This window comes from Rhea pennata, chromosome 3 (genome assembly GCF_028389875.1).
Source record: "Rhea pennata isolate bPtePen1 chromosome 3, bPtePen1.pri, whole genome shotgun sequence".
NCBI lineage: Eukaryota > Metazoa > Chordata > Aves > Rheiformes > Rheidae > Rhea > Rhea pennata.
Window position 1 is genome coordinate 19,716,536 of NC_084665.1, and position 22,278 is coordinate 19,738,813.

The window sequence follows — 22,278 nt, forward strand, 5'->3', positions numbered from 1 at the left end:
CTCCTGTGAAGCACTAAACAACTACACACAACATCCTAGCAGTAATAGTTTAAAAGTTAGTTAACTTCCATTAATGAGAATATATAGTTACTAAATATCCTATTACCTTCTCATACCAAGCGACAAACTAATTCCAAACACATATTTTAATGCCAAGATTTACAGGATTGGTGCTAAATCTCGAAAACAAGTATTTCTGTCTCGACATACAAGAAAATACTCACCAGAATTCACTTTGGAAGTTATGTGCGTCACATCTATTTTCTTGGATTTAATCAAAGGTGAAGACCGTGTGGAAGAACTTCGTACTGAGCTTTTTTTGTGATCAGAAGCCTTGCTTATTTTAGAAAGAGGTGCAAATATACCTGGAGAGAAAGTTATATGTGCCAGAAAAGAACCAGGGGTAATATTAATGTGATAAAACTTTGGCTCCCATTTCTTAGATCAGTTAATCTAGGTATTTTTGCAGTTATAACCATAGCTGTTGTGTTCCCAAAGCACTTGTAATGTAGGAAGTTCTAGCTCAAATGGAACAGTGAAACCAAAAGGTATATGAAGCGACTGAACCAAAGTAATTCAGTAAAACTATTAAAATTTCACTTTTATCCCAAAGGTAGCATTCAGTCTCCACTGTTACAAAGCACAAGACCTTGTATATCACAAGTGTTAATGAAATATCAACAAAAATAATGTATACATCTAAATTTTATAAACCGCGGACAACCAGATGAAATTCTTTTAAGGCTCAAGTTGGAAGCTAAAAAGCAATTATATACATGAATCTCTCTTAAGAAAAAGAAAGCAAAGCCAGTAAAGAAACATTGCCATTCCTGTTACAACAAAAACATATAGCTTCAAAGATATAGACAGAAAAACGTCAAGGTTATTATCTCAGTTTCAAGGAATCACCAGAAATTTTGCCTGGTCGGTTCGTTCGGTTTTTTGTAAACATCCAAAAAATTAGGGATAGTTAAAAGAATCAGTAAAAGAAAATAAGCACTACAAAGAAAAGCATCCAAATTAGTTATCTGTACTTATTCTTCTAAAAGGATCATATCTTTTTTTCAAAATTCAGGTTATAAAAAAAATTAAGACTTCTAAAAAATATAAAAGTTATACCGCGTTTTGGTGCACACTTGAAGTACTGGATTTTTCCAACACTTCCATTGTTCTTTCCTTCCGGCTCATCCAGTTCTATGCCAGCCCACTGACCACTGGCAAACTCAGTTGTGCCACAAAATCTTAATGTACCAACCTAAAGCAAAAAGCATCAATATACAGTGACTTTGTTGAACAAGTATTGCTCAAAAGAATGTAGCATAGATTACGAAGAAGACAACAAGTCACCTTCAAGCTTTTAATCAGGACAGAAAGAGAAATGCAAATATAACAGTATCTTGATTACTGACCCTTCTTTCTTTCAATGCCAGCTAATCCATTTTCCAAGACATACTAGCTCTTTTGTGTAAATTTTATAATGGTGGCAGTGGTTATTGATAGCTCTCATAACAGACAAGAATTAGACAGTAAGCACCTTGTGCAATATAACTCAGTATAAGCAAGATGCAGTAGTTTATATATGCCTAACCTGAAGTTTTCTTTTCACTGTCTTCCCTGAGACTACATAGGGAAACATGACTTAACATCTTGCTGAATTGGAGATTCCATAGAAATACTAGATTAAAAATTCTATAAAGATATTTAAAAACACACATACACACACAGCAGAGAGGTTAAAAAGTAAGTACTATCTTCAGGGAAGGCCTACAAAATTTTTTTAAAAAAAAAAACTAAGTCTTTTATTCTCCCCTTATGATTAAGCAAAATTTAAAAATCCAACAATTGTTTTATACATTTTGTTGTTGTTTTAATATATATTATTTAGACTCTGTACAGATAAGTAAATCAAGAAAATGGAAGAGAGCTGCCAGTAGGTCGAGGGAGGTGATCCTGCCCCTCTACTCAGCCCTGGGGAGGCCTCATCTCGAGTACTGTGTCCAGTTGTGGGCTCCCCAGTCCAAGAGAGACATGGAGCTACTGGAGAGAGTCCAGCGTAGGGCTACAAAGATGATCAGAGGGCTGGAGCACCTGCCCTATGAGGAACGGCTGCGAGAGCTGGGCCTGTTGAGCCTGGGGAAGAGAAGACTGAGGGGGGACCTTATCAATGTGTACAAGCACCTGAAGGGAGGGTGTCAAGGGGACGGGGACAAACTCTTTTCAGTTGTCCTGTGTGGCAGTACAAGAGGCAATGGGCAGAAATTGAAGCACAGGAAGTTCCACCTGACCGTGAGGGGAATTTCTTCCCTGTGAGAGTTACAGAGCACTGGACCAGGTTGCCCAGAGAGGTTGTGGAGTCTCCTTCTCTGGAGATCTTCAAGGCCCGCTCGGATGCAATCCTGTCTAACATGCTCTATGTGACCCTGCTTGCGCAGAGGGTTTGCACTAAATGATCTCCAGAGGTCCCTTCCAACCCTACCGATTCTACGATTCTGTGAAAATCAAGACAGACCAGTCTTGCTAGTGGATCTCAGTCTCCACAAATGTACATTACAAGCTCACACACTTCAACCAAATATAGGAGAAATAACTAAGAGATGCATTTAAAATAGATTTTTTTAATCTGATTTTTAAATTAGTTTTACTAACAAAAGCTTTTTGTTTCTCATTTGCTCAATTTTCACTATCTCATGTGACTTTAATACTATTAGTTCATTTTCTACTGTGATTTCACTGTCTCATCCAGCCTTTGGAAAAAGAATAAGCAGACAGAAAACAGGGTTTTTTTTTGTTTAATATAAAACCTTTCCTCTACACGTTCTTAATATTCTCTAAAGGAATAAACATAATTCAGAGCCTACCTTTCTTCTACTCTGAAGATTTCCTTAAGGTTACTTGTTACAGACAGGTATATCACACTGATCTACAACCAGGCTTTTCGGTTACCAAGCCACAGAGGGAAATCAGCCTGTGGAAGCTAGACCAAGTGACCCACCAGATTCCTCTGCACTCCAGGCACCATCCAAAGAGCACTTACTGAGCAAAGGGAATGGACTAGCAGGCACCTTAAACTGGAGGAGGAGACCGTAAAGCTGGGGCTCCAAACTCCCTTGCTCCTTTCTTTCAAAATTTGCTACAGTCCCCTATCATGTCACATCTAGGGCATGGGAAGTATGGTACAAATCAGAAAAAGAGTTTTCTCCCAGTTATTTGTTTCCCTGCAACCCCATTTCACTGAGCCTCCATGCAGATAACACATAATCTAGCATAGTAGCTGAATGACCCCAAATCACACACATATATACCACTGCCTATATATTTTTCTACCCTATAACACAACTAGAATGACAGACAAAGCAGGAATCAGGAGAGGCAAGTACTACCCAACTCCATTTGCTCCTCAGCATCTACTATGCTTGGCTCTTGTTCAGCTGCTTTAAAGCTGTATGTTAGGAAACTGTGGAAGCAAGAAAGAGAGTAAGTATCCATAAACCCTGCTCAGTGCTGCTGTTCCAGTGCCCTCCTTTGAGTTTCTATATTCTCCAGAAGTGAGAAATGATCCAAGGTGAAGACCTCGCTACCATTTTGATCATCCTGTTCTCACATTTGCTCCATCCTGCACACGTTTAAGGGTGTGAATAGAGAGGAGGAAATACTGTTTAGCATATTCCAAAAAAAAAAAAAAAAAAAAAAAAAAAAAGTTGTCACCAATCCCTGGAAACCTCATCGACACACAGCAAGCACAAAAAAAGTACAAAGATACTAAAAGCTCTTTCTTAGAGGAAAAATACACAAAAATACTAATTTCTTCCCTTTCTTGTCATAAAGCCTTTATTAACTCGAAGCTACGTTACTGTCCACTCCCCTTGCTTTCATTGTGCAATGGCTTTCTATAAAGGAAACTTCTAAGGACATGGTAGTGTCTTTAAAGAAGTAGTAGTTTTCTGTACATATTCCAGTTACGGTGCTTTCCACATACCAAGTGATTTCTTCCCTTTTGCTGACCTTATTTAAAGAATACACCAAATGATAATATATAATGGAGGCTGCTTTGGACTCTCAGTGGAGTTCACTTTAATTGTGATAAGTACAAACCTGAAGTTTTATTAGAAAAAATGCTTAAAGGTACACATTGCTATTTAAATATAAAATTTTGCTCGCAAATGCCTTCAATACTTGCCAGAAATATATCTGAAATCTTCAAGAAAAAAAAAATTCTAGTACTCCTAAATCACTTCAAAGTCATGCTTTCAAAGCAAATAAAAGGTGTGAATACTAACTGTAATGATACCAACATAATGTTTTTCAAACACATTTTGTTAAATACTCCTTATTAAATTAGCTTCTTAAAAGCTATTCAAATTTGAGCTAGACTTGCATTAACACTTCTGCAGAACCATATAACAATCCCTTTGGCACGGTAATGCTTCCAAGATTTTAGCTGCATTGCACCAATGAAATTAGATTACTACAGGCTAAGCAGGATTAAGTTTTTTCTTTTACTGCCTTCTGGAAACTAACAACGGCAATTCACAAATGCACACTTGTAATGTTGAAAGCTGGGCAACTCACAAGGCAATCTGTAAATTTTAACCATCACTTTGGAGCGACACCTAAAATGTTAATAAAAACTAAGCCAAGTTCACATATTGTAATAGGTTGTTAAAATAATTATTTGCAGAACAAAATGCAAATCTTATCTGCCTAAACAGCTTTTGATAGTAGAGAAAGATTTTTAACACACAACCATTCCTGCTATAAGGCTTTCTGTAACCAGAACCTTACTACCCTCAAGAGTTCATATCATCTAGAAAGTGTTCTAGATCTTCAAATTTTAAATATGTTTCCAAAGAGTCAAATAAATTTATTGTCCACTTATTAGAGGGTAGCATCAATTTATTCATCATACCTTCTGTCCTGCAATAATAACTCGATCTCCCAGTTTCAGGCCAAGCGATAAAAGCATGGCCTTGCCTGTGATACGATCATAGTCTGGAATCATGGCTTTTGAGATATCACATGAGAGAGGCACTGCATCCAGCAATATCTGCTTGATTTCTTTTGCACTGGCTGCTGCATCTGCCATTTCCAGTGGCATATCTACTGGATCAGGAACCACATCAGCTGGAATCTGCCCTTTGTCATTCTGTAGAAATGTAACACAAGACAGGATTTAATGCAGTTACACGATAAACCTAACTAGGCAAAAAATAGCAGTTTATGAAGTTAAGTCATCTTCATTGGATATTTTCCATAGAACATAAACAAGTATAAAAATTTGCTTTCAAATATGGGTGCAAAATATTAGACACAAACATTTACAGCATCTTAATTTCAAAAGTGCTAAATCCTCAACATTTTAATCTGAAGAACATAATTAGTATGCAGGATATGTTAGAAAAAAATGTTTCTATCTGTGTATCTGAACACAGATTCAGAAAAGCAAGCAAGAATTCTAGTCTATGATAACAATTTGAAAAGTAGTGTTAATACCTCCTAAAGAATTTATCTTTCCCCAGTGTGTAGTTTAAGCTTTAGTGAGGTTTATTCCAAATGCAAGATATACTTTTATTAGTACATATAGCAAGTATAGAATATACAAATAAAGGTGGTATCTCAAATAAATACTTGAATAAAGATGCTCATGTTTATTTAGATGCAGACTATTCCATAGGAATGAATCCCATGAGGACAAAGAGTCCTTAGTTTCCAAACCCTTCCCCTTCCCACAGGGCAGTAACTCTAATGCCCCATACGCCCCACGTGGCACTTGCCCAAGGCCAGAGGCAATAGACTTCTCGTTGGTTGGCAATTAAACCTAATTCAAGTGCAATTGCCCAGACAGCAAAAACACTGTTTGATTGTCCACCTGCTGCAACTGCAAGTTCTACTTATGCTTTAGCTGGTGAAAGCCATAGCAAAGATCTTCTGCCATCTGCCAATTTTTACAAAGTTTGTGGAAACATAATTATCTCAAACTCTTCTGAATTTGTCTGAACTGCCCCATTGTATTCAGAAATTGCGGGGAGCTCAAAAAGAAAAGTGAATGACAGACAACACAATAATATACATTCTGTTTACTTAAAAATAGACCTTTTCGGGACCCTCTGTAAAATCTCCCTGTGTCAGTCCTGGAAAATTATAATCCCGATTCAGCACTTCTACTTTGCTGTTTTCAAATATGCAAACTACGTACACTGCCTCTGGTCAGAGTTTTATTGCAGTATTGAAGATTTAAACACCTAGCACACTTTACAAAGCCACAGCCACCCTGTAAGCAAAAGGACAGCCTCATTCAAGTCAGTGTGCCTCAAAAATGGGATATAGCTGAGTTAAGGTTGAGTGGGGTGGGGGTTTTTTTTGTTTGTTGTTTGTTTTTGGTTCCTTTTTTTTTTTTTTTAATCGAGTTTGCAATCAACACAGCAGCTACTGTTTGTGTCAGACCAGTTCTGCAATCCAGTTCACCAGGTGCCCTCCAAACTGTAGGGTCAAAACCAGGTAGGGGGCAGATCAGAGGCAAGAAGAAACAGGCAAGAGTGGGCAGTGGTACAGGATTGCTTTTTCCACGGCAGAAGCACCTTTATTCCACACCAGAATGTCTGTGGAACCACAATGCAGTATTTCCTGTAACAACAGATTCTTAAAAAGTATAGGTGTCACATAGTTTGAAGCACGCACATGAACATATCCTAATGGGGCAAAGATGACAAACATGATTTTCAAAGAAGTCTTCACTGAATAGCACACGGAAGTGGCTGAAACATGATGTTTCAGAAGATTCCACTTCATTGTTGGTATGTAAAATAAGAACTTTTAAGTACCATGAAAGCAGTTAAAATTTCTCATTAAAAAGACTGAATTTGAAAGGGAGAACTGAGACACTGCCTACATTACAGAAATCAAACAAGATCTGTGACTAGATGCATACAGCAGCATCTTACACTACAACCCATACACTACAACTGCTCCATTTGGTTAGTAAGTGGAGCAGTTAATGTTTCTGCATTATCAGTTATTTACGCTAAGACTGAGAGTCAAAGACTGCACTCTTGTTTTCCTGAAAGGTCCACCTCTGCGTTGCAAGACACAAAGGAGTATTAACAATTGAAAGTTCAGGTAACAAATGAAAAAGTATCTTGACAGCTATTTAAATTAATTAGCTGGAGCATGACATGAAAATACAAACTCTAACACAAAAATATGACACAACAGACAAAATCATCCTCTACAAATTACAAACAGTTTTTCAGAGGCAGTCTGTATAATATGTTTTTAGTTAACCAAAACCCTGAACAGACTGTTTCACTCTTCCAGCTGTTTCTTTCCCAAACAACCTAATTATTAGCCTTTTGCTGTATCTGCAATCCAGCACCTTACCCTAAAGGCAGGATTTGCTCCATGTTCCAGTAAACACTTAACAGATTCTGTACATAGGTTGAATGCAGCAATATGCAAAGCTGTTCCAAAATCAAAGTCACTGCAGGTGGCATCCACATCTGCAATTAAACATCATATATGAGATATGCAAGTCTGTTACTTGAAAGTTTCACCTACATATTCCTTCAAGGGACATTTACGCTTATATTTTATGTTAATGTTTATTACAGAGGCACCATTAATTGTAAATTGAACACAGATGAGAAGTGATTCTACTTAGAACACCAACCCTACCTCTATCTCTTTATTCATACCACAAACTAATCCAGAAGATGAGCTTCTACACTACAAAGGTGATCAGAGGGCTGGAGCACTTGCCCTATGAGGAACGGCTGTGAAAGCTGGGCCTCTTCAGCCTGGGGAAGAGAAGACTGAGGGGGGATCTTATCAATAAGTACTTGAAGGGAGGGTGTCAAGGGGATGGGGACAAACTCTTTTCAGTTGTCCCATGTGACAAGACAAGAGGCAATGGGCAGAAATTGAAGCACAGGCAGTTCTGCCTGACCGTGAGGGGGAATTTCTTCCCTGTGAGAGTGACGGAGCACTGCACAGGTTGCCCAGAGAGGTTGTGGAATCTCCTTCTCTGGAGATCTTCAATGCCTGCCTGGACACAACCCTGTCTAACATGCTCTACGTGACCCTGCTGAGCAGGGAGGTTGGACTAGATGATCTCCAGAGGTCCCTTCCAACCTCACTGATTCTATGATTTTATAATATTGGTGACTTAACTGCTCAATTGTTGCTTAGCAGAACACCCCATCTACTGTGCTAAAATTAAAAAGTTAGCAACTGTATGCTTTTGTGTAAATTAAAAATATTTCAGGTTATATCATCTACATAAACTAAGATGCATTTTCAAATAGTCCTTTCCTTTTGCAAGCAGGGTGTGAAGCAAGCGGAAACTGATTCTACCTCTGTTTTACACTATCTTTATTACTAATGGCGAAGAAGAAATTAAGTGCTAGCAATTTTTAAAAATCTTGTTTTCAAAGTAGTACATTGAGAAGGGTCTTTTACTGATCATTTGGAAAATATAGTACTGCATTAGACTGAAACAACGTATTATACATTTCCATTGATTGATACGTTTCCCCAAAATATGCACCAGCTTGCTATGAAGTTACAACTGTTCTGGAAGGTTTCAGTTTTAATGTCTATTTAGTCTTGGGCTCCTCTTCTGAACTATACAAAAGAGATGTCAGATAGGGTAAATTATGTATATAACCATTTATTAAAAATGCCAACTGATTTCATGTACACACCAAAAGCCTACAAACATTAGCATTGAAATACTGGCCAGGAACATAAAACTTTCCACCTCTGGGCTGTGCAATCTCTTATAGTGCAGTCTCTTAGTATTTTCCAGTTAGGGTTTCTGTCCCCAAAAGACATGAACCTTTTTCACAAAGTGATAACAAAGTATACTCCTATTTCATCAATAGTCTTATATGTAGAAATACATTTTGTATGTCAGTGTAACTAATGTACCAACTCCATACATACTGATAAAGATATATTGTGGATTTAAAGAGATCAAAGAAAATGAACTTTGGTTCAAGTTTTGACAATCTTACAATTGCACCAATATGAACATCAGTTTAGTAATTCTAAAATTAATTGGCTCAAACATGATAAAAGACTGCATTTGCATAATGTTATCACTTACCTCAGCTATGAATGCAGAAGATCCCTTTATATATAAAATGTCAAAACACCATCACCAGTTCAAAACTGAATAGAAGCCATCTAATGGTACACAACAACTGAAATGTCCATATTCAATAAGGCTATCAATTGGGTATTTTCTACACATGTATGAACTGAGTTGCAGCTGTACTGATCAATAACATCAGCTACCGAGTCAGCAACAGCTGCAAAACACTCACTATCCTTTATTTTAAAAGGTCGTCGATGTCTCGACATCTTCATAGATTTTTTTTTTAATTAGACTACTGCAACTTCCACAGACTTGCAAGCTTCATGCTTGCAGTTTTTGAATACTATTGTCTATAGAGTTTTTCTAGGCTTAAGTTGTGTAATACAAGTGACAGAGAGAAACATATAGATAAAAAGCTAAATTTATTTAGCATCTTAGTCAGGCAATCTATTTAATTGTGTTAAGTGAATAACTACCTCCAAACTATCTGAGGAAAACTTAATGCACAGCAATAGTTTGTCATTAACAATCCACAGCGGTTACAATCAATGTCTAATAGCACCATGCAACACTTCTCAGCCCACAAGGTTCAATGATTTTTATTTTTAAAAATGTTAAAAAATCTAGGGTCAAACTAGTTCTCTATTCTAACAATTGAGAAGTAAACCTGTATAAAAAAATTTAACTGCAGAACTTCACATAGGAAATCGTTAAGCAGTATATTAAAAGGAAAGAACCATGATACTAGGTGTCTGATGACGGATGTCTCTGAGTCAGTAAACCACTGACTCAAAAGTTACATATTCATTAACAATTATTTTTTCTCCAATTCAGTATGGATCCATCCAAGGTGTATTTGCCAAATATATATCTATGTATGCCATATATATATATATGTATAGGTATGTGTATGTATATATGGCATACATATCCTCCCTGCTCTGCAAACTGCCTGATGATGAAGATTATTCCAGTTAAGATTATTCTATTAATTCAAACAACTAATGTTTTAATGGCACATTCAGAGTAAACCTCTTCTTTTTTTAAAATCTCTTTTGAGATAAAAATAATTATCTGTTCTAGTTACTCATCCAGAAGCTGACAGCTGGCAAGGCATTTGACTAGATTAGTTTCTGCCAAATTCTAAGCAAATCCCTGCCCTTCCTGGAGGCACTGCACAGGAGAAGATGAGAACAAAGGCAAATGAGATCTGGAAAAAAAAAACTATTCTGCAGTGCAAGTTACGAAAACTGGACTATTGAAATTTGATGTAGATTTACTATTGTGCAATCACATTTTTTCTTCTGTTACCAACCTACAGTTGTTACTTCTTAAGAAAGCGAAGTCAATAGCAACTTTGTTTGACAGTTACCTCTATAATGATTCAAAACATGGTAAGCAAGTCATGTATACTCTAAAAAACCTATTTTGCTAAACAGCAGAATTTTAAGCTGTGAATAAAAAACTGCTTTTCAGAGTTTTGAGATAAAGTCTTTAGTTAAGGCTAGCCAGAAAAGGGCATTAACCATTTTGCAAAATGGCACAATCAGAAAAGTGTTCAGCAGAATAAATAAATTATTGTATAGTTTTAAAAAATTGCTTATTTGTGTTGATATCTCAACCAAATTAGGAACAAATGCTTTTCTCATTTTCTGGTTCAGAAATATTTCTGTATCGCCATTTGCATTGCTATAAATACAACTATAAATATGATCAAAGACGTATACATATTCATTTACATCAAACTTCTCCCTAGACTTGACCTTCCAGACATTGTTTTTAAAAACCAGATAGGTGAGGTGTGAGAAAAAAAAAACATGTGAAAATTGCTTTGGCCACCAGTCCGTTGTTGCCAAAATCTCCACCTTTCTTTTACCCTTTTCCCTGTATTAAAAATGTACTTCTCAATGATTAGAGTATCTTCAAAACCCTGAGAATTTACCAAAACACTTACATCTTTGGTTTTCTGCATCCATTCTCTCTTCCTCAATCAGCTATTTAGAATTCATCTTTTTCCTTCCTGGTCTGTCATATGTTCTCTCTTGTTTTGTACAAAGCCTCTGATCCCAATATTCAATTCCAATTTTAAAAAACAGCAAGTGAGTCAGTACATTCACCAGAAAAATTCAGACTAAGAGAAAATGTATCAATGGAGTTGATGAAAAGAATAGAAAATTAGAAATTATTTATGCAGAATAGATAAATAAATCCTACCTTTAAACACCACTACACAATAGCCTGGGATGAACAAAAAAACAAAACATAGCCTACTGAACAAAAGAAAGGTAATAATGCCTACCTTTTGGCTTTGCGTTTTTCAAAATAATGCTGATAAGTTCTGGAACATCAAAGTAAGCAGCATAATGCAAGGCATTCATATTTGTCCAGCGGCTGCGTAAACTACTATCAGCACCCAAATCAATAAGCTGTGTGGCAAATTTTACGGCAGTTTCAACATCACCTGCAAAGTAAATATTGTAATACATGCATTAGAGATTTATTTAAATGATCTCAAAAAACATGCACATGCTTTTATGTCACATATAATGCACTTTAAACCTTAAAGCCTGCAACAAACCAACTACCATAAAATGTCTCTGCCTTTAGGATTCGGGTACAAAAATCTTTGCCTTTTATCATAAGTGGCTGAAATCTCCACTCTAACATATAACATTACTTACTTATCTCTAATATAAATAGCATGTCAATCATTTAAGGAAAAAAAAAAGTATTAGTACTTGACATAGGAGAAAAAAATTTCACAATACTGAAGTTGATTTTAACAGATCTTCCACCACAGAAGAGCTAACCTCTGCCAGACCTCACTCAGAAACTTAATTCAAACTCATGATTCCTGTTCAGGATCAGCATAAGAAAAGCATAACTAAGAAAAGCAGTTATGAGAACTAAAAGCAGAAGACAGTTAGATGTGTTTCCAGTAGTTAGGATCATAATAAGGCAAACCTAGATTATTTTCCTCCTCTGTTTTCTTCTGATGTGATCAGGGTGAATGAAAGAATATGCAGTCACCTAAGGGTTCTAGTTTCATTGACCTAAGAAAACCATAGATTGCTTAGTTCATAATTCGTACCTCAGTCTGAAACAGCCTTTGCTGTATTAAATATATTTTTATGCGAGTAATAGTTTTGCAACATTAATACTAGTAACTCATAATTTTTCCCAGTTGTAACTCCATGTACTCCTAACTGCCACAATCGTAACACTGCTACACTTCCGTATCTTCCTTTCTCATGGTTACTAAAAGAACCAGCACCATGTACTAAAAAAAAATCTACTGCAAGAAAAAAGAAAAATCTGTAATAGTGGGAGTTACCTCTGTGAATTAACTAGGGTATATGAATTAACATCTTTACTTACCAATACCATGAGCCCCTGATTTGCAAGTGTAATGCAAGAGAGTCATGTCAGTCAGTCCATCTCTGTCATTCACATTGCAACCTCTTTTAATGATCTGCAGTAGGGGAGAACAATCACATTTCAATTAAGTCGCTTCTCTGGCATAAGTATTATTCAGTAAGTTACTTCAGCTATATTGATGTATGGATTTGTTTGAATGGATGCTAACAAAGAAGCCTGCCAGAATACAATACATAGCACTATCCAGGTATCATTAACCTTCACTGTTTACAGATTTAAAATCTTTCTTATATTGCTACTGAACACACATTTCACATGCTGAAATTTAACTGTTTGATGGAACAACAGAAAAAAATAGATTATTTAAGAAGTCTCTCCCCACTTCTCCATTCTCTCAACCACTTTTTCAAAAAGCCTCTAATTACACTAAGGTAGGAAGAATGCTTATTGCATCTCTATCTATCTTGAAAAGCCAATAATCCAGAAAAAAAATAAGAATGTAGGATGGAATTAATAGAAACAAATGGTCTTATGAAAGCAGACTATTGAAAGTCCCCAAAAGACTGAGTCCTAACACATTTAGTTACTTGGAACTACTGTCCTTAAAATCAAGCTTCACTGTAACCTTGTATATTGGAGTTTTATGATTACTGGTAAGTAGGAAATTGAAATACCAAGATGGAGGACATCTAAGTGAATAACAGCCTCGAGAAGAAACATTCTGTCTTTACATTTATCCAAATGTTTCAAATTTTTGTCAATCTTCTTCATCTTTCCAAACAAAAACAAAGTATTTCAAATACAAAAATGCTGATCAGTAACTACATGCTAAGAAATAAAAACAGTATCTGCATTTATGATCAGTTTTGCTTTTGAATAAACTGTTTTAAACATCATCATAATCACAATACTTCTTTAACAATGAAAGCTTTCAAGTATCTTCCTTTATTTCTCACCTCATTCCCAATAACATCAATGTTCTGCTGGACCTGTGGAACCCACTGCCTTAAGATAGCAAACAGTTCAGAAACTGATGTTTTGGGGTTGAAAAGTATTTCTTGGCATGCTGCATCATTGGGATCAAAGAAGGAAAACTCTGATAAAAAAAAAAAAGATTCATTGTATAAGTGCAAACATGCTCTAAGAATACATCCACTTTTCAAACTCAGAGGCAAAGAACAGGAGAGAGATTCACTTTAGTACTGATCAGACTGGAAATTTAGAATCTCTGATTAATTCAGAAAACTCTACAAAGTCTTTTTTTCCCCTCTTACATTAAGGTCTGACTTACACTTAAACAATCAGTATAACAGTATTGCAAAGATGACTTAAAGCTTAGGCAAGGACCAGTAGAGATGTGTAACAATATGCTAAAAAAGGTTTACCCTTGCTTCAAGCTAGACAAAGACTGCTGATTCTAAGCTGTTCCCAAGTGCAAACAAGCCTCTTGAAATTTCAATTGAGTGCTAAAATGTGCACGATATCTCCATACGCTGCAGACCATGCATTTTCCCTCTTTTTCAATCCTAATTTTCATAAAACAGACCAAAACATATACAGGAAGGCATTTCATAGCTTGCATTATTTTCAGAAATGTCATGAACGTATAAAACCCCATAAAACTGGTGGCAGCTACAAGTAACGAACACCTTTGAAAATTAAGCCACCAACAACCAAGACCAGAGAGAATTTTATTTTTAAGACTTTAAGCTTCATCAGGCAACCCAAATACAGGTATAAGAAACCTTTTAATAATAAAGTGCGATATTTCATGTTACTTGCATACATGTATGTGCACACACACCGTATTTTAAATTTGTTGAATTTCCTGCAACTCTAAAATTATAAGATAACTGGCTAGCCACAACTATCAGGAGAAGGAATTAAAACAGAACATACCCTCATCAGTAAGTGGTCAAAAATCAGAAAACCTTGAACTTTTACCCACTGCAGCTATCACAGAGTTGCCTTTTAAAAAGGTTTCAGATTAATATATGATGTTAGCTTGCATCAGTCGTAAATACAAGGCTCTCAGAACAGAGGTACAAGTTGAGTAAAAATAGGGCATCAACTATCTGAAACAGAGCTGGTTATATGACATGGTGTAAACCACCTCTGGATGAACCATCATAACCTTTTCTCAAGAACAGCACACCACACTTTCAGATTGGATCAAAAAATAAAAGCACATACGGAGCTCACTTCTCAGATATCTGGAGTTTCCCTAACTTCATTTTCTTGATTCAACAAAAATGAAAAAGGAGGACTTTCAATGATATTTAGCATGAATTTTGATTTGCATCTAAACTGTAAAAAAAACAACATAAAACACAAATTCTCCCTGTACTACACAACGTGGGCTTCTTAGCTATGTCTCATGCCTTAACAGAGACCTACTAGTTTATCTATTAATGTTTAACCTCTGCCTGGACCTCAGTTGACTTCATGCTGAAAGCTATGAAGGAAATCCACTGTCAACCAACAAGATTAATGATCTTACATGACACACGATTATCATTCTGCCAGGAAGCCTTGTAAGCCATCTTAAGTGCTTAAGAGCTGACCAACTGCAGTGTTTGTAAGAGTAAACCAAAGAAATGTCCTAGAAAATCCCTTAAAACAAGAAGTTCCATCAAAAGTACATTTTATCTTTATCTGGAAGAAGAATTTGGCAGAAGGTTAAGCCTCAGACAAAACACTCTTGGTCGTTCAATCACTAGTTGTTCTCCAGCCTCATGCACATGTACATACGTAACAGTTTTAAATATGCTCTTATAAAGAAGCAACCAGCATATTCCTAAGAAGTTATAAGAAATACAGTCATACACAACTATAACAATATAAACTAAGAAATAAAATTACTGTTTCGTATATGATGGTGAATTCCTATAAAAGGAAGTCTTTTTCTTCACTGGATAGGCATAGATCAGACAGGTATTGGTGATACTGTAGTGATATTTGCAGGTATCACAACAGAAGAATGTTTAAAGAAGGATGAAAAGAAAATTTTTCTAGGAGATAAGAAAGCAGAATGGAATAAATTATGTAAGTACTTAAGGCAGAATAGGACAGAAAGACAGACAATAAAGCCACAAGAACAAGGGTAAACTATATAAAGATGTATGAGTACTAAAAACATATCACTTGGAACTCTTAAGTTCCCAAACCCATGCTAACTCATCAAATGGGTCTCAGGAGTGCTAAGTCTACCAGTGAGAGAACATTATGTTAGGTGTATCTATGTCTTCTTAAAATAGTTGACCATTGTAATCAACACATGGGGAAAATGGAGGTAGAGAAAGTAATTTTTAAAGGTGTCTAGGCACCTTTAAATTTTCCACAATATTCAAAGGTGTTATAATTTTAGCGACTTACTGAAATCCTTACCCACAGAGGCATTACATACTGTGTTTTAAACATGACTGTAATTTATACATATGAAGTCCATTCAAAATTATTTCAAAAGTCAATCATCCATACTTGCAATAACTTTCTATTAAAACCTATGCCACAGTTCTCATCCCAAATACCTAGATTTCAACAGAAATTTTCCCCTATATTGCTTAAACACTGAAAGCACACAGAGAAATAGCGTAATTATTCTTATAAAAGATTTTAAATGTAATGTAGATGTTTAACTGTATTTGAATTTAATTGTTGCAATTTTACAGCATTTTCCATTAACACAATATGTATTTCTACATTTAGATGTAAACAATCTATAAACATCTGACCACACATACAGAAGAATAATAAAAAGGAAAAGATGATAATTAAAAACATACACGATAAGTAAACTGAAAAAGGTATGAGGGGGTTCTTCATCTTGAATTTTACTTAAAGACTCATTAGAGAATTCATTAAACAAGCAATAAAATTTGGAATAACTCAAGAGTTACAGTTTTCCTTTAAAAGTATTATTCAAATCTATTTTTTGTAAAAGTACAAAAATTCATTTTCTGTTAAAGTACATACCACAGTCTGAAGGCATTGGTGCTGCAGCAACAGAAAAAGTAACAGACGATTCTGAGCTTGGGAATAAAAATGGATCTCTTTCATCAAGGGAATCTCCTTCTAAGGAAGGTTCTGGGAGATCCTCTATAGTCATCTTCTAGAAAGCCACTTTAACAGGAGCAAAAAAATGAATAAATAACCTTGTTGGAAATATTGTGGACTAGTTCTATGATGGGAAGAAATAATGTACATGAAGATAAAATTTTTGCCTTAATAAACATGTACAATATTAATACTGTAATATTTTTACAAGCTAATAAGATACATTTAGAATCACAGAAACTAGTAGATCGCATACACTGTTGAGGATAGCCAACTTCCAGTTTTGACTTCATCACTCATTTTGCATGTCATTAATGGAAAACAAAACTTCTCCCAGTTTTTCCTCCTGGGCAATGACGAAAACAATAATGTGAAAGCTAATATGCACACAGTGACATTTCACACCTACAGTACTGTTCCTCATATGCTGCACTTCTCTTTCCTTCACTGCGAATGAGAATACTCATGCTATTAACTACTGGTTTCTCCTCTTTTCAAATTCTCATCACTTTCATCTTCCCACACAAAGCTGCAAACAATTCATCACTGAGTGATTCATTCCCGAACTCATGATTCTGTATCAGCTCCCTTCCCAATCTCTCCCTTCTGTGTTTCAAAATACTGTACTTACAACAGTGTTGCAACCTCCACCCTAGTGTTTCCAGTCAACTTTTCAAGCCTCACAGCAACCTAGGAGAGAGAACAAAAATTAAATGGTCATATAGAGATCTAGTCACCTTTTCTAATAACCAGGCCAAGTTACATTCTAGTTACAGCTCATATGCTAAGATCAGAGGAGAGCTGGCTACCACTTGTATGATAAGGTGCGCAAATTCAGTAAGACACAGAGTGGAGTACTATTCTTAATTAAAACTGACGTTACTAACTTACCAGAAACTACACCTCACAGCTGAAAAACTAAATTCTGTATCTTGAACTTTTACAATTACATACACCATCCTCAGAGTAAAAGTAGTGCTTCTACTAAACATGCTGAAATTCGTGTTCTGGAGATTGCTATACAGTGCTCTTACTCAGGAAAATGTTTAGCAGTTTACCTAACAGGGAAAAAGTTTATGGAGCTTCAAGGCATGCTTATTTTCATTAATTTTAATCCATATACAGTGAGGGAACAGCAAAACAAGAGTAAGTAGAGCCTTTTTTGGGACTTATTTTGTTTCATATACCATACATGCATCAAGCTATTTTAATGGACTGCTAATATTTCTCAAAATAAATTTGTACATTATTTTGGAACCTTGCACAATCTACATGCTACTAAAGAAGACATTTTAACAATGGATTAGGGAATTTAATCTTGAAATTCTCCATCATGTGCAGTTCACTGTTCTCAACCTGGAAAGAGATCTAGACGAAAAAGGCTTATATTTTTCCAAGTAGCTTATTTCCTCAATCTGCTGCAGCTGTACAACTGCATGTGCTGGCACAATGAGGAAGATGTCACTGCAGGAGGACAGGACTATTTCTTCCCACAGTATTACTAAACTACACTGGTTCAGGCACCCTTGGATCCAATATGGCCAATAGGATCACTGATTATTTCAATTTTTATTTTTATTTTTGAAAGGACAAGTTGGAGTTTACATTTTGAATGACTTTATAATCACCATAAATCCAACAGCAATGACTTTCTTTTATCGTGAACAGTTTAACAGACTCCTAGATCGCTAGTTTTCTCTTCTTTTTATGACAACAGCAAAATAAACTTGGTATCATCTGTTAATAGTTCAGATGCTGTAGAGAAAAACAAAAACCAAAAAACTTTTTAAGACACATGAATCTGCAACAGTTTTTCATGGGTAACATGCTGGAAATTCTCAACAAATGCACAAAGAAAACCAGAACAAATAAGCACGTGTACAGCAGATTCAATTATCGTCTAAGTCAGAAAAAATAAAGGAATTCACAGCGCTTTTTTCACAACCTTGCTAGCACAACAGTGAAGAAACAAAAGAAACTCAGTGAGAAGTAGTGAGACCTTGCTGAGCAGATGGAAAACAAGATGGGCTATTCATAAGGTGTGATCATGAAAAGTTTGGGGGACTAGAAATCAGTAGGGTATTTGAAAATTAATACAAAAAAAGACAGTTATAGACAGAGTAGTGGACTAAACAGAATAGAATCTGTCCTTTTGCAAAGGTATTAATAACATCTGCAACACACAGGGGATGAGACCCAGTGGAACGGAATGTCTGTATCTTCTGGAATAACTTCCAGAAGACTAATGATTTCTGTACAGAACAGATGATAATAGCAGGATGAGAAGATTAGAGAGACAGTAGAAAACAGTAAGAGAACTTCAATGAAAGAAACTACGGAATTTTCTTTTCCATAGTAACACCAAACTATGGTACCACTAAGCATAGTATCATGTCACAGCAACCACTATACTTGGTTGGTTATTTGCCAGCCATACCCTGCTGTAATTGAATGCAGTCTGAAAATAAAAGAAAGAAATATCGCTGAAAAAAAAAATAAGAAAACATGAAGGAGTCATCAGATGCACAGGCGCTCACGTTAGCAAGACTGAAGAACAAGCACAGTTTCCCCAAAATACATTGTAAGACCAGAAAAGTTGGTCTTACAATAAGTGATCCAATTTTATATATATATGTAATATATATATATATATTTTCTAGGTTTTATAATTTGAAATTTTATGTTAAATATAAAATTTTCCTGCAACTACTGTAACAAACATGTGGAAATGTTAACGTAGCTTAGGCAATAAAACACAATTTCACTAGCGCTTTGATGGAAGAACTTGCACAAATGCAATGTTATCTTTGACAAAAGCCTGCATAACTGGCTACCAATGTTTTTAAAAACTCGTAAATGAGAAGGAAAACTAAACACTTCAGAGGACAACTCTTGCACATAAACTGTCCACTTGACTGGTAAAATTTACAGTGCAAGAGACACATCATACGACTACAGACACACTCAAGACTGGTTTTGCAGCTGGAGTGCGGAGCCTTCTTGCAAACTTATCAGTGTTTCATGAAGGTTACAGCTTAAAAGAGTTTAGCTTTCAGAGCTGTTGACATTACCTGTGTTAATTTAAACTTTCACTGATTTCCCTCTCCAGCAGGAAGAAAATGCAGCAAAGATACTGCACAAACACTATTACGCACTGGTTCTTGGAGCGAAACCCTACGGAAAGCTCAGCAGGGCAAAGGGACAGAGGACCCAGCAGTTCCTGTGGCCAACGCTGCCTCCCTCGCCAGGGTAGGACACGCGATGACGTTTCGGGAAGATGAAATTACATCTTGACTCCAAAGGGCTGTCATGATCGCTGACACTATGTTATACAACGATGCGCAGAGCAAGATGCAAAACGAGACGAGCCAAACCAGCACGCTGGATTTTACAGGGGACAAGAAACAAGCCTTTGCGGCCCAAATCTCTCCTTTGAACCCCGAACACCAAGGAGAAACCCCAGCCAGCGCCGCTGGGGCTCACGGCCGGTGCCAGGATCCGGCCGCTGCCCGCTGCCAGGCGGCAGCCGCCGCCGCCGCCCCGACCCGCGCGCCTCGCGGCCCTCCCAACGGTCCCAACGGTCCCGCCCAACGGTCGCCCCCTCCCCAGGCACCGCGCCTGCCACCCCGCCCCCACCGCGGCAGGCGCCTCAGCGCGGCCCGCCGCGTGGGTGGGGAAGCAGGGGGAGGAGGAGGCTGCCGGTGCCGCGCCCGCCCCGCCCCCAGGTGGGAGGTGGCGGGGAAGGCGCGGCTGCCGCCGCCGCCGGTACCTGCTCGCCGCGGGCCCGGCCGCTGCCGGGGCCTCCCGCGCCCGCTCCGAGCCCTGGGAGCCCAGCGCGCCCTGCCCCGCCCCTGCGCGGCGCCCGCCCCGCCCCCCGCCGCCCTCAGCCTATGGGCTGCCAGCACGGCCCTGCCGCCCCGCCCCCCTCGCGCCGGCCCCGCCCCGCCCCCCTCGCGCCGGCCCCGCCCCCGTGCTAACGGCTGCCCCGGGCGGCGCGAGGCTCCTGGAGCGGCGGCGCGGAGGCCGAAAGGGCTTTTTCCGCCTCGAAACGCGTTTCGGGACCAGATCGCTGCTCTGCTTATTACTAAACGGAACAAAGCCGCCTGCTCGGTGCTGCAGTAGTAACCGTGCGCTTCCTTTTCTTAACGGTGCGCATCCAAGTCCGGCTTTCCTGCTGCGTGCGCTTACTGCGACTCGGCTCACTAAACCGGTGTCCCCCTTTGCCTTCCTTCTCCTTACTCTGTAGCTGCCAGCGGCAGTGCATCGCTGCAGAGGGACGCGGGCTGTAACTCAATACTTGGGCGCATCTGCCTGTGCCGGGATAGACTCGGCTAGAATTTCCAGCCAGCGTTATTAAAAGGTACTGCTACTTAGGCTGTACGTTTCTTAAAACGTAGACAGTTCTTTGCAGCCCTGTGTGATTACAGAGAATGTATCTTAAAATATACCGCCCTTCACAAAGCAGAAGATCCTGGGCGACTGCGAGGCTGCGCTGGAGCAGCATTAACTTGCTGGATGCGCAGGCAGATTCCGGCTCTTGTTTTTCCTGGCTAGGTTAGGCCAGGGAGCTGGCCAGGATGACTTACAGGACACATCTGTCACCTTAATCCACTGCATCTGCCGCGTGCACCCGACACGGGGACTGGAGCGTTTAACCAGCACAGCAGTGCTCAAAAGCAAAGCCAAGGGAAAGTAAAAGGCCCCCAAACTGCGGCTCAGAGCGCTGTGATCTGTGGAGAAGGAGGCACGGCCAGGAGGACAATGTGGGCAGAGTGGTAAGACGTAATCCACTTCTCACTTGAGGAGTTCAGATGCCACCTAAGCGTGATGGCTTTAAACTAAAACGTGTATGCACTGACAGCTGTGTAAAGCAACATGCTTAAGGTCATGCATCAATCACGGGTAAATTTAAGCACAAACCCAGAAATCTGGACTTCCCAGTTATTGTAGTAAACGGTCAGAGGAGTGAAAGTAGCAACATGTAAGTAGGCTATTGAGAGGGGTGCTTATCCAGCACTTTAAACAGAGTAGAGATCTCAGTCCCAACATTGCTAATCTCTAAGCAACTCATGCAGTGGTAAAACCATTTTCATACAGCTTAAGCCCAGGATATTGAAGGGGAATTTGACTTGGTAAAAGGTCAAACAAGTCCTTCTACTCAATGAGGGTCACCACTAATCAAGTATAACTGATACTGGTTTTAATCAACTTGTTACTGTTTTTCCTCATATGACTTGTGGAGGAGAGGGAAGATAAATAATGGGAATGACAACTGAAAATCACCACAGATGGAATAGTGGTAAGAGTCAAGAACTGTAGTGCATTCAAGTCCCAGAGACTGCAAAATTGAAAGATGTGGCACATGGAACTGCAGTTTTGATAGTAACCATGATACCAACTAACTGAAGAAAAGCTAACGTAATTTTTCCATTTCTTAGATGTGTTCCGTATTTCAGAAGATGGCAGATAAAAGTTGTAATCCAAGAAAACACAGGCCTGCTACATTCACCTTAAAGGTACTTGAGCAAAGAATATGAATAAGTATAGCTAAAGACAAAGCAGGATGAAGTGCAAGCTGTGTGCTGACACAAAGCTTGCGTTTTGTGAGATGCTTGATTTTCTGGGCTAAGGAAATGTATTAGAATAGATACCACATAACAGACTTCAGTGAAGGACCTGAAGTGGAAGCTACTGGCACTGTTGGAGCTACACTAGAATGTAAGAGAACTGCAATGTGGACAAAGCGCAAGGAC

General features: G+C 38.1%; 1 protein-coding gene across 1 annotated transcript in view; it reads right to left on the reverse strand.

Annotated features, from left to right (window-relative positions):
* Window positions 1–17,190, reverse strand: part of CLIP4 (CAP-Gly domain containing linker protein family member 4) — a 30,574-nt gene extending 13,384 nt beyond the window's left edge. The window contains exons 1-9 of the mRNA XM_062573544.1: window positions 17,157–17,190; window positions 16,445–16,591; window positions 13,426–13,565; window positions 12,470–12,563; window positions 11,391–11,552; window positions 7,375–7,493; window positions 4,907–5,143; window positions 1,120–1,255; window positions 225–365 (exon numbers count right to left, since the gene is read on the reverse strand). Coding sequence (XP_062429528.1) covers window positions 225–365; window positions 1,120–1,255; window positions 4,907–5,143; window positions 7,375–7,493; window positions 11,391–11,552; window positions 12,470–12,563; window positions 13,426–13,565; window positions 16,445–16,577 — 1,162 coding nt within the window. The 5' untranslated portion in view covers window positions 16,578–16,591; window positions 17,157–17,190. The remainder of the gene's footprint in view (window positions 1–224; window positions 366–1,119; window positions 1,256–4,906; window positions 5,144–7,374; window positions 7,494–11,390; window positions 11,553–12,469; window positions 12,564–13,425; window positions 13,566–16,444; window positions 16,592–17,156) is intronic.
* Between the last annotated feature and the right edge of the window lie 5,088 nt (window positions 17,191–22,278).